This window comes from Cebidichthys violaceus, unplaced genomic scaffold, assembly GCF_023349555.1.
Source record: "Cebidichthys violaceus isolate CVI_PGR_0920_01 unplaced genomic scaffold, fCebVio1.0.p SCAF_24, whole genome shotgun sequence".
NCBI lineage: Eukaryota > Metazoa > Chordata > Actinopteri > Perciformes > Stichaeidae > Cebidichthys > Cebidichthys violaceus.
The window spans coordinates 8240440-8258495 of record NW_027176417.1 but is presented as its reverse complement, the minus strand read 5'-3'; the positions used below and the strand labels follow the sequence as shown (position 1 = coordinate 8258495).

Sequence of the window (18056 nt, the reverse complement as noted above, 5' to 3'; positions counted from 1 at the left end):
TGTTCTGCAGGACCAACAGTCAAAAACCTAAATATATTTATTTTACAACAATATTAAACCAAAAAAAGAAGCATTTTTTGCTTTATTATTGACTTAAATGATGCATAGATTATAAAAATAGCTTTAATTAACTCACGTTGGATCAACTAATTGTCAGTGTAACTAAGTAAGTAAGTACTGTATTCAAGTACAATTTTCAGGTACTTGTACTTGAGTATTTCCATTGTATACTACAACATAAGTACTTCAAATTAGCTGCAACATTACAGCGATGAACACTTTAATGCATCAATAAATATGATCCAGTCATGTAATATATATTATTTATCTGAATGAGGACTTTTGATGCTCATACTTTGTGTACTTGTACCTGTGGTATTGCTACTTGTGCGTACCGGTACTTAACGTTGTGGTGGAGGTGATTGTGACTTTAGGTTGCAGGAGATGAGAGTGAAGGCAGAACATTCTCACACCAGCAGGCAGCAGGGCCCCTATAGCTGTTTGTGCATAAAGTTTCTCACACACACACACACACACACACACACACACACACTCTGCAGGAACACTGCCGTCTCTATCTGTATGTCACATAACCTCCGCCCACGCTCACTACACCCACACACATCCTTGCCCAAAACGCCCACACGAGTGTAATCTGTGTGCAAAGACACACACACACACACACACACGCACACACGCACACACACATCGCCCCTATACACACTCCCCACCCACGCAGGCACACACGTGTGCAGTCAGACATAAGCCGCTCATACCATCCCACACTTCCTCAACAGACACAAAGTAAGACTCTGCTAACCGGAGAGCCTGAGCTTCAGCATGTCCACACGGTGAGTCTCTCTGAGCCGGACCACAAGGACTCGACTCTCTGACCAGGTCGCCGCTTCCTCAACACGTCCTCGCCCATCACAATGAGTCCCACGCCTAAATCCTGGGTGGTGACGACAATAGGAGTGTTTAAAATGTGTGTTTGTTGGCATCACAGCCATCCTGTAACCCATATTCCCTCCAAATGAAAAGGGACACTCCATGACGAGCTCCACCACCGCCTGGAGACGGAATCTGTTGTTCCTCTTTTCTTTCTCCAAAAGAGGAACTTGGATGAAAAGAGCTGCTTTTTTTTTTTTTTTTAGAGCGCAAAGTGTTGAGGATGTGGGAAGGAGAGGAGAAGGGAGGGAGAAGGGAGGGAGAAAAGGGAGCAGAGCAGCGTGGGCGCTCTGACAGGGCGAGGGGCTGACAGGCCCAGGCGTGGGCGTGTCATTGAAATGTGTTTCTACTCCGGAGGGGGAGAAGAAGGAGAAGAAGGAGAAGAAGAAGAAGAAGGAGAAGAAGGAGGGAGAGGGAAAAAAAAAAAGTTGCAGGGAGAAAGAAAAAGAAAGAGAGAGAGCTGCAGAAATTAAACGAACAGGCGTCTCCTGAAAAGTGAAATATGAAGAGGCTCTTTGCCAAATGAGATACATCCACTGTTGGGGGGGGGGGGGGGTGTGACGCCTACTCTTTGGGAATGATTGACAGCTCGACATGAAAGCAGATTGCTGCTGTCGTGTGGAAACCTTGCACCTCTTCCTCTCGGCGGTTTTTAATGTTTTTAGGACTAAATTGAAGGATGGGGATGGGGGGGGGGGGGGGGGGGGGGGTGTTTAGATCTGATGAACTCAAAACAAGCCGGAGTAGAGATACAACTACGCAGAGAATGTCGACAAGTGCAGACATGTGTGTCAAGAAAAAAAACTAAAGTTAGTTTTATTTCTGCGTATCTGTCATGATATTCTGCTGGAGAACATGTGGTTTAATGCACATTTCTGTTCAATATTCCGCAGTCGGGCGCCATTAAAGCTCTGCAGAAGAAGAAGAAGAAGAAGCAGAAGGTTACGAGACGATTAAAAGAGCAACGGTCAAGTCTTAATGAGTGTAAAACTGTGTGGAGAACATGATGGGATGTTGCCTTCATGTCTGTTGAACGCATTGATTTGAGGAACGTTCCAGCTGTCTGTTGAGCGTGTTAGCATGTGCTAATTAGTGCTACGCTCAAAGTACGGCTGAGGCTGATGGGGATGTTCATTCGCCCTGCAGGTATTTGGTCATAAACCAAATATTAGACACTTAAAATGTTGTTCTTTTGACTCGTGTAAATGTACATAAAGTGAGAAGAAGCTTTAAGAAGCAGGTCAGCGCTGATAAATTGGGTAAACTGGGACTTGTGGGAACAGGCAGCCTGGGTGTCGACCTACCTCTGTGTGTGGGTGGACATCCTATTTCCTGCCGGCGCTCTCGTTTTAATTTGTTCTTGTTTGGTTCTTGTTGGATATTGAGTGTGGTGTACGTGTGTGTGTGTGTGTGTGTGTGTGTGTGTGTGTGAGAGAGAGAGGGAGGTCAGAAGAGAGAGATATGGAGCTGATATTCCCTCTCCTCTCCGTTTCTTTCAGTGTTTGATTTGATCCCCGTCTGCTTGGAGGCTGATCCATGGGAACGCCGTCAGAAGGTCATATGTGCATCACACACACACACACACACACACAGACACACACACACACACACACACACACAGACAGCAGCCAGACGTGGATTCAGAGGCTGAAGGTGGGCGGTCTGGAATCCTACCTGCCGACCTCAGTTTGGAAAAAGTTATCAGAAGCATTTGCATGAAACTTCATTCTTGACTTACACTTCGTGACAAAATAATCTTGCTAACCTGTTCCTGAGCTTTCACCCGTCTGATGTCTGTTCTATTCAAACATATGTTCCTGTGCACTACAGTGACTTCTTCTTTTCTTTCAATCTGTGAATCATTGAGTAGCTTATGAAAATGTAAATGAAGTAAGAAAGTCAGTGATCAAGTTGCTCTTCACGCATTAAAATTCTTTTATTTCATCCTTAGATCAATACTGCATCTGTACCGTACATATGAAGCTACAGCCAGTTAGCTTAGCTTAGCTTAGCTTAGCACAAAGACTGGAAACAGAGGAAAACAGCTAGCCGTTCCCGCTGTTACAAAGTCCACCCGGCCTCTCTTAATCTCTCCAGTTAATACGTGAATATCGTTTGTTTCATGCGTAGAAAAACTAAAGTGAAAGAAGGAGAAGTTGTGGTTTCAGGGCCACGCTAGCTGTTTCCCCCTGTTTCCAGTCTTTGTGCTAAGCTAAGCTAACCTGCCGCTGGCGGTAGCGACTGTTCCCGATCCTCCCGTCTAATTCTCAGTGTTTAAGAGAGTTTCATGACACTTTTGACTGTTTAAAGTGTTTAATATGGTGAATCGTCACATATTCATATCGTTACATTCCTATCAACGCTGTAATATTCATACACTTTAGTAGTTTATGTGCAGAAACAACATTCAGCTCACATTTTGTGCTCATTTTTGGAATCAGCTTAATATTCCTGTAGGATGTTTTCAGCCTAATCTGCAGTTTTGCTTTGATATTTGTTTTAGTTTCCTTCTGAATTTAATTAGAGGATCTCAAAAGCAAGCAGTCCCACCCCGTCCACCCCCACACACACACACACACACACACACACACACACACACACACACACACACACACACACAGAGTACAAATACTAGTTTTCTCATCATTTGGGCTTTTGAAGACATAAGAAGGAGCTGCAGTGTTGTGTGTAAATTGTTTTATTTTACTTTTTTGGCTGCTGTGTTCAGGGTGGTGGGGGGAGTTACGAGGTGTGTGTGTGTGTGTGTGTGTGTGTGTGTGTGTGGGGGGGGGGGGGGGGGGGGGGGGGGGGGGGGGGAGCCGTTTTTCGTCTCCAGGGTGTTACACTGGTGGCCTAATTCCCCAAAATAGCTGATTGATGGGGAACCAGGCGGAGTCACAGTGATCGGGTGGAGACTCTCTGGGCTTCGTCTTGCAGATATTAGAGTTTCACTGAGTACTACACGCAGTACTTGTGTTTCAGGTCTGCTCTCTACTTGTGAAGTCTACTTCACAGTAATGTGCTGTACACGTTGTAGTAATTAAAGAGCGACACTCGTGTTAGTACTAGTGATGTCACTAGGACTTGTGTCAGTAGTTGAGGAGGTAGTAGCAGTAATATGTATATGTACAGTAGATATATATATATATATATATATATATATATATATGTCTTTTACTTGTGTTAGACTGAGCTGTACTGGGGCTACTAGCAGTAGTAGAAGAAGAAGTAGAATGAGTAGCAGTAGTATTTATAAGTAATAGTAGCATCAGTAGTAGTTGTAAGGTTAGTACAAGTAGTAGCAGTAGTACTATAAACATCAGTAATACTAGTAGTCGCAGTAGTACTAGTTGCAATATTAGTGGTTAAAGTCGTTATATATAGATATATAAATATATATAGATATATAAATATATATATAGATATATTAATATATCTATATTTATATATAATATATATATATATTTATATATCTATATATATATATAGATATATATATATATATATATATATATAGATATATATATATATATAGATATATATATATAGATATATATATATATATATATATATATATATATATATATATAATATTTATATATATATATCTATATATATATATATATATAAATATACCATTGACAGTGAACTTCCTCCTCCCAGTGTTGGAAACCAGTTGGTCACATGACTCACGTCTGCCTTGCTCATTTGCATAAAGGACCGTTTCATTGACGCATTTGTGAGGCGCTGAACTTCAGTCACACGTGACTAAAAACTACTCGCTGGATATCAGTCAGTGGGTTACTTTGATGTACTACTTATATATTCACTGCATGACACATGTGACGAAGCTGAAAAGTACCTTCAGCACATTTTGAATACGTTTTATTTTGAAAATGTCACATGAACATAAAAAGATGACGCATAATAATACATACATATCTACACACATATATGTATATAAACGTACCATTTTACAGGTTTACAGTATGTACAAATATACACACATGCAAACTTTACATATAGAAAATATACATATATATACTCTATTTATAGATATAATATTGTCATTTTACAGGCAGTGTCAATGCACAATATATAGACTTGTGGAATATTTATAGATATAAATATACAACTAATACTACAAAATGTAAATGTCCGCATTGTACATCTATACAAACAATGTAAAGGTGTAAAATGCGTCCTCGTGCTGTCATTGTACATGCATTAAAGTACACACACATGTGTATATTTATATATATATATATATATATATATATATATATATATATATATATATATATATATATTTATAGACGGTATATAAGCTGAATGTATTGACTGTTGATTGTGACAGTATTTACAGCTGAGGATGAAATCCTCTCCACCGCATTCATTACTTTTGAGAACATGAAGTGTACAAACTGCTGCGTCTCTGTGGGTGTCGAACCTGCCTGTGTTTGGTATTCCGTGCAGAAAGCCTCCCACGCCCCGTGTGTCCACCCACGCGCGGATTTGCGTCACGCAGGGAGCAGCGTGGGCGAGAGAGAGAGAGAGAGAGAGAGAGAGAGAGAGAGAGAGAGAGAGAGAGAGAGAGGGAGGCTCTGTGGCAACCGCGCGGAATATCCCACTTTATTATTCTGCTGCCCGCGTGAAGCTGCCTGCAGTTAGAGCGCACCGAAGACCGGAAGTGTTAACAAAATAAAATCTTCTGAAATGTGATTTGACAAAAGAAAAAAATCTATCTGGTTTGGTAAAAGAAGAAGTACTTTAACTTACAGCTCTGAAAAAACTGTATTATTATTATTATTATTATTATTATTATTATTATTAAATATATTTGTCTTTAATGGTGTTTGTTTACTTTTTATTCTTATTGTTCTTCCTGTGTCTTGAATATGAAAAAGAAGCAGATCAATATCATGTTTTGTTAAAGTACAACAGTATTTAAAGTAGTTAAAGTAAACGTGCTTTGGTCCCTGTATATATTACTGCACTTTTAAACTACGTTATGTACTGTTGAAGTGTAATGATTTCATATCGTATAGTTGTTGATGAAGTTGTAATATGCGCTGTCAGATACATGTAGTGCAGAGAAATGTAGTGACGAAGTGTAAAGAAGCATAAAACCGACAACTCAAGTAAAAGTACCTCAGAATTGTACTTCAGTATTCGTTTACATACAAATACTGTGCCTTGGTGTTTTGGTTCTTTGACGCAGTGATGTAAAGTATGAATACCTCTACCGAAGTACAATTTCAAGGTGTTTGTATTTTACTCCCATTTTCTGCTACTTTATACTTCTCCACTCTCGGGACATATTGTACTTTTTACTACATGTATCTGACAGCTGTAGTTTCAGATACTTTTACATTCAAAATATCTGCTCAGTTTATAAAATGTGATTCATTTTAGATACGACTGCAAAGATTAAACTTCACGTTAAATACTTCTTTACTTCTACTTCATCTCGATCTTTAATGTAAAACTCGTAGTACAGTTGTTGATACTTTTACTAAAATATGTGAATATTACACATCAGATAAAGTAGCAAACGTCAGTACAAATGAATGTTGTTTATGCAGGAAAATCACGTCATAAAGATTATTTTATTTGAGTATATTTGGCTCAACAATACACTTTTTTATTTTGAGGATTCAAGCCTCCAATACGCGCTCATCTGCGGTGCTTTTATTTTATTACCTCAGCCGGAAGTGTGCGTGTGCGTGTGACTGTATGTGTCTTGACGGTGGTGAACAGTGCAGGGGAGTGGAGAGAGACTCAAACACTCACACACATTCACACACACTCACACACACACACACACACACACACACACACACACACACACACTCACACACACACACTCAACACACACTTGGAGGAAAAAGACGCACCAAAAGACGCACGAAGGTCAGCGGCTTTTTTATTTTTTACTGATATTCTGCGCCTCTCTCTCTCTCTCTCTCTCTCTCTCTCTCTCTGTCTCTCAGCAGAAAGAAAAAGTTTCCAGAAGGAGACGAAGAGGAGACGAAGAGGAGACGAGTGTCGCTCCGTTTGAGCACGCAGAGACAAGCACGCGCTCCCCGGCTTCCTTTTTTTTGGAATAATTTTCCAATTTTCTTGCCTTTTTTTTTTTTTTAGATTATCTTTGATTTTACGCGCACGGGGGATCCCTTCTGTGCACACATTCACACCCTGCGTGTTGATAAACAGTGAGGAAGAAGAGGAAGAAGAAGAAGGCGAACCGGACCAGGAAGGACCAAAAGGGGGCCAACAACTGTCCAGGTAGGCACAGTTATTAAACATGGCTTTAATTCATACTTCAGTTATTACAGGTATCATAGGATGTGTGTAGATATCTGTTAGGATAACACAGAGCAGCAGACACATGTCGGGTGATTAAGAGATGGAGATATCTTATTATTATTATAGGAGTTCAAAATAGCTCAAATGAATTCTGAAGAAGTAGAGTTAGAGTTCCTCTCCTGAGCGTGATGAATGCTCACCATGTGGATGTAAGAGGAGTTAAAGTGCCATGAAAGCTGACTTTCTCACTCCTGAGCCACATACACACATTATGACAGAAATATTATGAGAATTATGACGCGATTTGTCATTTAGGAAGCTTCTGTGTCGTCGTCAGCTGTGCTGCTTGTGTCCTTTGTGCTCTTTATTATCTGCTGTAGAGCCGTCTGTGAAGATGCTTTCGAGGACACACACACACACACACACACACACACACACACACACACACACACACACACACACCAGGTCAAAGTGATAATTACAACATTATTGCTCCAGATTGACAAATTGAAAAAAAGAAATTCCTTCTGAATCATAATGACATTGAAGCATTCCTCACTGTAGATAAGGCAGTTCACCTGGAAAACTACACACCAGCCTGTGTGTGTGTGTGTGTGTGTGTGTGTGTGTGTGTGTGTGTGACATTGTGCTGGCACACGCCTCGCTTCTTCAGGTGAAAAGCCAAACTTGCCTAACTGGCTTTTGTGAAGCAGGACTTCAATTAGAAGTCTGCTATTCACAGCCGCCTATTACTGCCAGAACACACACACACACACACACACACACACACACACTCACTCACACTCACACACACACACACACACTCACACACACACACACTCACTGGTAGGTCTGCTGTGATGAAGCTGGAGTAAGATGGCAGGCTGCTAGAGAGCAGAGTGTGTGTGCAGACGGCTGCTGAACGTCATTGTTGAAGCTCGTTCCTCGGTGAAGCAGAACCTCGTGTCTCTTTGTAGAGACGCTTCTCCTTCACTTCTCACAGGAGTTCACACTGCAGCTAAATATAGTCATCCAATTCACACGCTTGCGCTTTATTGTGAAAAACCAGCAGCAATCACCTCCCGTGACAAAAGAAGCGACCTCTGTTTGCTGCATTATTGTATTCAGGTTGTTGTTCATGAATTATATTCTCTTATTTCATGTGTCCAACAGTCCAAAACACAAATATATTCAATCTACTACAATATATGACAAAGAACAGCAGAAAGTCCTCATTGTTAGAAGAAAGTACAAATGTCCACTTTATACTTCCACTAACATGGTAGTTTTTACGTCACTACTTTGACAGCTTTAGTTGCTTTACATAAATAAATACTTCATGTTTTTTAAGTTCATCATATGTTTTATGTATAATAAATGTAAAATATGTTACATTATGTATAATAACTTTTCGTGAAAGTACATTTGCTGATATACTTCAGTGGAGTATTTCCCTGCGTGGTGTTATGACTGTTACTCAGGTGAATGATGTGAATCCTTCATAGACCTTCTTTGATTGGTGTACGATGTACGTTAGTGTTTCTCTGAAGTAAATCAAGAGATTCTGAGGTTCGCTCCTCGGCTCCTCGGCTCCTTCACTTTATCTGCGTCCTCAGCGTGTTGTCGGGAGCTTCACAGACCTTCTCGTCGTCATTGAGGAGATGCGTTGCATCAGGTTTTCCATCGATGCCTCGCTGAGCTTCCTCCCTCCTGCGTGATGATCTCTTCCCACAGCTTCATTTATCACAGAGCTCTGGTTGTTTGTGTTGACACGCAGGTGATGCAGATGGAAACTCTGCAGGTGTTTCTGGACCTGCTTCTACTTATTTCACAGTTTGAATATGAGAAGAAGGATTCTACATCTCAGCTGTGGCATTTGTTTTCTGTTCTGGAGTTTAACTGATTTGAGTCGACAGTTTGAAGCTGAAATGAATACATGAATAGCTTAAAAAGAGGGTGAAATAGGTGGAGTTGCTGTATTCCAGATGTTTTCATGTTGGTTGTTTCTGGAACGTTTTGTTTGTCCACATGTGGACATGAATGCCAGCAGGTTGGTGATCAGCAGCAGCAGTCTTTAGTTGCAGTCGCTCAGGCAGCCGTTGTCATTTTCCCGACTCGGCCGAGGCCCGCCCGGCTCTCCGGCTCTCCGGCTCTCTGGCTCTATTCTGGGCGAGGCGAGCCCGCCACCTACACATCCTGCAGGGGTGGAGAGAGGCATGTGGTCCTCCCAGCAACCCGGGTCTGCTGACTGCCACTCCTCTGTGAGCCGGGCCTCCGCAGGGCCTCACATGCACAAAGGAAGAGTCGAGGACAAGCCTCCGCCTTCTGCCTTTTTTCGCTCAAATTAAAGGTGGCAGGCGACAAGAACTTGGCACCGTGTTGTGGTGGCTTTGTTCAGGGAGGCAGAGAGAACGACAGCGAGGAAGAAACACTAATCTGACAGACAAACATGTCAGCCAGGAAAAAGTTGATTCTGCCCTGATGCGCGTAGAGACGCACTAAGAGCTAAAACAGCAGATTAACAACACCACGGGTGCAGCTTTTTACGTGCATTCAAGCAGAATATATGGCGTTCAACACGAGTAAACAAGCATAATCATAAGTATTTCACCCATGCACCTCCATCGTGTGCTGTGTCTTTATCCCACACATGGAACACGTCTCAGCTGACAGGATGGAGATTACTGAACGGGTTCATACCTGGACCATTCGTTCCAGAAATGTAAGGCATTCGTGGCATTCTGGATGAAATTGAAGCTCTTCACGCACCTGCTGAGACCTGATAAACTGCAACCGGCTAAGAGTCTCAGTCCAAATAGAAGTCACGCAGCATAGAAAAAACCAGTCAGGGTCCTGGTGCAGAGTCAGAAGTCTTTCTGGATTTAAATGTGTTTATTCCGGGTCGTTCTCGTCCTGAGCGTCTGTCTTTAGATAACGTCTTCTGTGAGGCTGAGGTGTCATTGACCTCTCTGTGCGTCCTCCCCTCAGGTATGGCGGCGGTGTTGCCGAGGACCCTGGGTGAGCTGCAGCTCTACCGGATCCTGCAGCGGGCGAACCTGCTCTACTACTACGAGGCCTTCATCCAGCAGGGCGGCGACGACGTGCAGCAGCTGTGCGAGGCCGGGGAGGAGGAGTTCCTGGAGATCATGGCCCTCGTCGGCATGGCCAGCAAGCCGCTGCACGTGCGTCGCCTGCAGAAGGCGCTGCGGGACTGGGTCACCAACCCGGCCATCTTCAACCAGCCGCTCACCTCGCTGCCCGTCTGCAGCATCCCCGTCTACAAGCTGCCCGAGGGCTCGCCCACGCTGCTCGGCGCGCAGGACAGAGCCAACACGGCCAGCGTCAAGATGCCCAAAGCCGTCGCCGCCGCCTGCTCCGACCCGGGGAAGCTGGACGTGGCGAGGGACAAAGTGTCGGCCGGGTCGCCCCTGCAGGGCGGCAGCGAGGCTCGGTTCTGGTCGGGCCACAGCAACGACAGCGAGCACAGCCTGTCGCCGTCGGACCTCGGCTCGCCGTCCTCGCCCAGAGACACGTTGGAGGCTCTGGACGCCGCGGCCGTCCAGTCGGTCCTCGAGTGCGTGGACAGGATGGCGCCGGGACTTCCTAAGACGGACTTATCCGAGGTCAAAGAGCAGCTGAAGAACAACAAGAAACTGGCAAAGATGATCGGACACATCTTCGAAATGAGCGACGACGAGCCGCGGAGGGAAGAGGAGATCCGTAAATACAGCGCCATCTACGGACGCTTCGACTCCAAGAGGAGGGACGGCAAACACCTGACGCTGCACGAGGTCAGGACCGCCGCGAGACAATCGCTCCACGCGAGCCAATCGGCGCTCAGGGATCTCTGAGGCTCACGTGTTGTTCTGTTTGTGTGTGCAGCTGACGGTGAACGAGGCGGCGGCCCAGCTCTGCATGAGGGACACGGCTCTGCTCACGCGGAGAGACGAGCTCTTCGGACTCGCCCGGCAGATTTCCAGAGAGGTCACGTACAAATACACCTATCGCACCAGCAAGTGAGTCGCTCTGCTCTCTTCCTTCTTCAACCCTTCCTTCTGATGTGAGATTCATACATTGTTGTCTTTGTCTGTTGAAGAGTGAGACATGTTTTGTGTTTTTCCTGACGTCTCTGTGCAGGTCTCGCTGTGGAGACAGAGACGAGGCGTCCCCTAAAAGGATTAAAACAGAGGTGAGGTCATCACAGCAGTCAGATTAAAGGCTTTTCTCGCTGAAATTAAAACGCGTCGTCTCTGTATGTGACTTAGATAACATGCAGTGTGTTTCTGCTAATGCTGCACGACCAGTTCTTCTTCTTCTTCTTCAACCAAACGTCCTCATGAGAAGGTTTCCTGCACTCCACGTGTGATTTCACAGTGTGAATGGTGGAGGCTCTCTGATGGTGGCTCGTAATGAGAAATATTGTCTCGTCGGTTCATCTTCAGTCGTGTGAAGCGTTCGTCAGAGTGGACTCAGCAGAACCAAAGCGGTCTCTGCTCTGAATGAATCCGATGATTGGAAACATGTGGCGGCCGAGGAGCTCTGCAGGGATTAGGACTGAGACAAAGAGCCGACACCTGCTCACTGAATCCACTCTGAGCTCACGGGGGGGGGGGGGCACTCTCTGCAGAAACTGAAACACTCCCAAAAGTTCCACTTTGTTTCGCCTCATTATCAAAGGAAATATAGAAGTTATTATTGTTGCAGTGATAATAAAAAGTTTAAATTATGAGAAGTAGAGGATGTAATACTCGTGTTTGTGGTTGACAGTATTTATTTATCTATGATGAAGACGAATGACGCAGAACCCATAGCTAACATTAATTGTTACGAATATATTCATATATGTTGAATAATGATGACAAGCTTTAGAAGCCATCATGAGAATCCTGAATCTGTCCCTGTAGTCTGCTGCTCTGCTGCTTCTCTGGTGAGGAAAACTCAACAACTAATCGGAGCTTTTCTCTTCAGGAGAACTTCTTCGACATCCAGGAGGCGCTGCAGGCCATCCACATGAGGCAGGAGATGCTGAGGGAGCAGCTGGCCTGCGCCAAGTCGAAAGGAGAAGAAACCGTCGGACGGAATCTGCAGGTAACCAGACGGATGTGTGTTGAAATGCCTGATCGACACGGCTGCTGCTTGGTTTTGTTCATGGGTGAATGGACAGAGATCCTCCATGGAGGCCACCTTCTCCTCTAAATGTGGTGTAGGAACACCCCAACACCACTCGTCTTCATCAAATATAGCTTCTGAATTAAAATATATTTATTAGAGGTTTTTTAGTGGGAATTTTTCCACCAAAATTCCATTATCCATATCTTTCTCTCTGAAAAGAGGCGATGCTGTGCTGTCAGAGTGGGTCTACACAAACTATTGTATTTACTAACTTACCAGCTTTTTCCAGAGCTTTTAAACGCACCTCATGGCCTTCATCATTGCTCGTTTCGCAGCTTGACATTTTCCCCTTTTTATCGCACTAGAAACTGAAGAATTCTTTGATTTCCTCCATAAATAACGTCAGTATGGTGACGTCGCACGCCCTCACAGGTGGTCCTCCACTCACATGCACCATTTCAAAAAATCAGAGGTTGAGAGGATTCCCAGCAACAGACCCAGAGCTCCATGGCAGCAGCCTCCAGTCTGATCCCAGTAATGCTCTTCATTGGTTTCCAGTGCCTCTCTGCCGCCGTGGCTTGTTCCTCATTAGAGCCGCAGTGTAGGAGGAGAGCTTTATGATAACTCATTACCAGGAGAACATGCGAGCATATGCTGGTTCATCAGTCTGCAGCTACGCCTGTCATGTCGATGTGAGAAGAAGAAGAAGAAGAAGAGATGTCATGGCTGCGTTCACACTGCAGCGATGTGAGGATGTGGAGCACATCCCATAATAATGTGAGCTGACAGTGGTGTGCAGACTGACAATGAGAATGAAATGGAGGTGTCAGCTGGTGATCGGACTCCATTCGTCCTCCGTGTTAATGCTCGCTGACGGATGGAGTTGTGCTTCGCTTTCTTTTATTGCTGTAAGGATTGAAAGGACCAAGTCTTTTATTTTGTAGGAGGTGTCTTCACTAATAGATGTTATTTAGTTTAGAGCACGGAGAACAAAACGCTGTTCAGCGGTTCAGCTGAAAGAGACAAAGATCGTCTGAGCAGCAGCTGGATTAGAAGAAATCAGCTGGAAGCCTAGATTTAAACAGGAACAGCTTCCTGTTTCAGTGGCAAGAGTTTCACAATAAAAGCAGCCTAGAACGAGCTGGAATTCACTTGAGCAAAGCTCTTCTTCAGAAGGTTAGTTAAGGGTTAGCACTGTTGGAACATCAGCTGCACTAATCACACTTTAAAGCTCTTCCATCAGTATTTACAGTTCAATGAATGTTCCACATGTAAATAAACCTCCTGTAACTCTTCTTTTATACATTCTTTGTGTCCGTCAGATGCAGCTGGAGCGTCTTCTGGCCCGGCAGATGGAGATCCTGCAGGACGCCGCCGTCCAGGAGCGACTCCAGGCTCTGGACTGGAGGATCCCCCCCGCCGCCTTAAAGTACCTCAGCGACGCCCAGAACACCAACGGAGCCGCCGCCGACGCCAGCAGAGACAACCACGGTACGAACGGAGGTGTGTGAAGCAGCAGTTCTCCATCAACAACACAAAACAGAATCAGATGTCGTCTCCCAACCGTTTGTTAAGGGTTCCTGCTCCATTAAAAGATGGTGTTAGAGTCATTTTAGAGTTTAAAACTATAATATTTAGACTGGATTTTATTTTTCTAAAGTCGGCACACAAAAAGACAAATAAAACATTCACTACACAACATAGAAGCTTCTCCAGGTTCAACAAAAAACAAACCGTTTTGATGATAAATTAACACATTTATCATTAAACAAAATGCCAGAAACTGGTTTCATCTTCATTCATCGTTGCAGAATTTAGGAAGTTTTGTACTGTTGGTCTGACAATAAAGAAATCTGAAGATGAGGAACTTTTCCAATGTTTAATACACATAACGAGTAAAACTATTTGACGTATCACTCTGGAGACGACACGTCAATCCCCTTTGTTTGGGTGTAAAAGGTCGTAACCGGCTCAGGGCTGCCCCTAGTGTCCAACCAAGAGCAAACATCCAGCTGTTGTAGGAAACAGTCTGAACTAATCAGAAGAGGATTTCACGTCATAAAAAGCCTCTCGACATGTTCGATGCTGTGAGGAGCCGTCACTTTTTCATCTCCAGCACAGAAGAAGAAGAAGAAGAAGAAGAAGCATCTTTATTCAGGATCCTCCTTCTCCTCCGGGCCTAATCTCATTTTCATCCTTTTCCTCCCTCACCCACTCCTGACAGCTCATTATATCGCTGTTCCCACAAATCCCACAATGCACCTGTAATTATCACGCCCACGCCTGTTTACCTCCAGCCAGTTGCCTGGAGGGGGGCGTCTCTCTCTCTCTCTCTTTCTGTGTCTACCTCTCTCTCTCTCTCCTCCCCCTCTTCTCTGCTTTCCTTCCTGTTTTCTTCTTCTTGTTCCTTTTTCTTTTTTTGCTTCCTGTCATTTCTTTTCTTCTACTTCTTGTCCTCTGCCTGTCCTCACCCCCCTCCTTTCCCACACTATTTTTCTGTATATATGTCTCCCTTAGTCGCCATTTTCTTCTTTTCTTTTTCATGTTTTCTCCACCAAACCATACTTTATATAAACTATACTTTTTATGCACATTATGTTATATACAATAGTGTATCAGGGCCATTGTATATGTATTGTAATACATGTCACTAGACATTTTGAGCTGCAACAATTAGCTGATTAATTAATAATAATGAATTATCAAGAGAAACTGTCAAACAAGCACTTCCAGCTTCAAACATGTGAGGATTTGAAGCCTCTTATTTGTCGTATATGACATCAAACCAAATCAATACATTTAAATTTAGTGTAAGAACAGCATCTGGCCTGACTTCTGATTGATAATCAATGCATTAAATATACATTGACTGTAGATGTGAGCAAAACGAGAGTAACTCTGTTTGTCTTTTGCGTTTCTGTCTTCTTCTGCGCTCTCAGACGAGCGGCCGATCAACTTGCGTGTGGTCAGTCAGAACATGCAGGAAGGCGACCTCCCGTTGGGCAAACAGCTAGCCAATGAACTGAAGCGCCATCACAACCACAACAACAACAACAACAACAACAACAACAGCAGCAGCACAGACGACACCAAAACACCAGCAACAGGTTGGTGATGTCGGACGTCTAGATGGAGCTTTTATCTGTTATTATCTGGGCTTCACAGTGGGTGAAGTAGGTGGAGGGGTGAGTGCCTTGCCCAAGGACACTTCTGAAAAACTCAATCTGAAAATGCACCACTTTAAATGGGTTCTGCTGTTGCTGCTTCGTGCCGCGTTATAAACCTCTTTGCTGACGATACCGTCCTTTATCTCTGTCTTCAGAAAACGGGACGTCGCAGCGAACGTCCAGCCACGCGGAGAAGAAGACCATCAAATCAGAGCCGGAAGACTCCACATAGTGCCTCCCGCCTCGCCCCACGACTCCCCCCTTTGTACCCACCCCCAAACCATTCTACTCACACTTGACAGTATGCAGTTATTACCCGTCAATAGATACTAAGCAAGCACAGACACAGTAGAGCCTTAACAACCGATGTTGCCTCATGAATAGCATTTATTTTTCTTTGATTTTGTCTTTCTGTTTCAAAGGTATTTGCCAAAGCACCTAGAGAGCATGTCGAGAAGCCGCTCAGTGCTCTGCAGGTCTTTGTCTGTTGATTAACTGTACACGTTAGACGTACATGTAGTTTAAGAGCGATGTGTTCGTGGACTCGTTACCTCGGCCTGGGTGTTATTATATTGGTTGCAGGCTGTGTTTCCGGGGCTGAGTCTTAACTCAAGCGTAGATTCAGAGATGAGGTAAAAGCCGTTGCTGTGCGTCTTCAGCATCATGGTAACACTTTATATGACTACCATGTAGCCAATGGCCGTCTTTGCTCACTTGTACCGTAAAACTGAAGCTGTTAAAAGTTTAAATTCCAAATTTTAGACTGAAATACGATAAATATTAGATGGGTTTCCATGAAGCTTTTCAGACTTTATATGTAGAGCCCCATACATGGTGAAATATCTCCACCACTATTGAATAGATTGGCACAAAATGTACCCTTATACTGAATAGTTAATCAAACTACATACGAGCACACATGAGTACGTCAAAACAAAATAATAATGGTAGACATACAAAGCGTTACCTAACTTTGAGGTTTATGGCTAATTGTCTGTAGCCAGAAATTCACATTTTACTCACAGACGTCTACAATAAGAAGATCTTACCAGCAGTAGCCAAAGATTTAGCAGCATCCGGCCGGTGGCTTATTGTCCCCGGTCGTCTCTTGAGCCTCCGTCATTCTCCCAAATCTAACTTAGGTGTCTGCATTTGTACTGTAACTCAGAGGCGTAGAAAAGTACTGTAGGGAGATTGAGTCAGGATTCAGCCCCGTTAGATTCTGTGTCGTTCACGTCAAATGGGAAAAAAACAGGAGAGGTGGGATTAATCCTCCCTTCCTCGCTCCTGTCTTGTGTATATTTATGGAAGGTAATTTAAGAAGAGGATGTATAGGAGCGGTTGTTGAGTAACAGCAGGGGACCTCTGTCATTCGTCTCGGTAGGATGGCTGGGCTGAGCGTGCCGGAGGCCTAATTGGTTCATTTCACTTTGTAATTTAGCTAAACGCTGCTGTTGAACCACACATCTGCAAGCGCAGTATTTCAGGAATAGATGTTTGTGTTTTTATTAGAAATGATCCAACAAGCTTTCAGCAGGAAACTCACTCAATATGTAAACTTTCAACAGAATCAAATATAAGAGATTGCAGATTTGTGGTTTAACGAGAACAGCCCTCCCAAAAAGAACAAGAAAAGAATCTAAATTCCTGTTTCTTGCAGCCTGGTGTCTGTAAATAGTACCATGATAACAAGTAGTGCTAGCCTAATCTCTCAACCAGGGTTTTCCTTTGTCAAATGTAACTTTGCTGTAGATTTTTGGTGTCAATAGTGTTTATGTATGTAGAGCAAATACAAAAAAAAAAGACAACTTAAGTGTCATTGAGGAAAAAATAGAGCCGTGTGAAAGTGTCTGGTGTATAAACCCTGCTTTACATGATGATGATGTTGATTAGCCTTAGCTCTTAACAGTGTTTAATCCACCTGTGATGGCCATCAGTGCATATTTCAAAGACGTGTTTTTGCTGTTTAGAGGTAGATACATTAATAAGTGTTCACTGTGTTTTTTGTGTCACACTGTGTAAATATGTCCAAGATGATAATAACGTCCAGATGATTTGGTCTCCCTGCAGATAGTTTAGTCTCACTCAGCGTAACGGCAGACCAATGCAATATTTATGTAAGTAATAAGTCTATTTGCATTCTGTATGGATCCATCGTTTTGTCGCGTCTGTCACGATCTCCAGCGGTGGAAATGTGTTGTGTTCACAGGGCACTGTATTTTGTATTTAAAAAACACCTTTTGCTCTTTCCATGAGGTTTGTTTTGTTTCAAGAACGGAAGTCGGGGATCTAGTTTGCTCAAGCTTAAAAAGCAGCTGGTGCATTCTGGGAGACGAGGCCGTCGTGGCTCAAACACCGGTCGAGTTATCGTGACTGTCTGTTCCTCACTGATCACCGTTCTCCTCACTGTTTATTGTAACGTGATAGATTAGGCTTCACCTAGTTATGCACCTGTTTTTTAAACACTAATATATTTTATTTGTTATACCGCACATGAACATTAAACTTTATTTTTTTGAA

At 43.6% G+C, this 18056-nt stretch overlaps 1 protein-coding gene across 3 annotated transcripts; it reads left to right on the top strand.

The window, feature by feature from the left end:
• Positions 1-6706: 6706 nt before the first annotated feature.
• Positions 6707-18056, top strand: LOC137879114 (NGFI-A-binding protein 1-like). 3 transcript variants are annotated; one of them, XM_068719692.1, is made up of 9 exons: positions 6707-6861; positions 7093-7236; positions 10246-11048; positions 11140-11273; positions 11395-11446; positions 12226-12345; positions 13692-13872; positions 15309-15476; positions 15692-18056. In XM_068719692.1, the coding sequence occupies exons 3-9, from the start codon at positions 10248-10250 to the stop codon at positions 15766-15768; spliced, it is 1533 nt and encodes a 510-aa protein (XP_068575793.1). In that variant the 5' UTR covers positions 6707-6861; positions 7093-7236; positions 10246-10247; the 3' UTR covers positions 15769-18056. The 3 variants fall into 3 exon arrangements, with proteins under 3 accessions (XP_068575793.1, XP_068575794.1, XP_068575791.1); XM_068719693.1 differs by having other exon boundaries at positions 6707-7236; positions 13692-13860; XM_068719690.1 differs by having other exon boundaries at positions 6707-7236.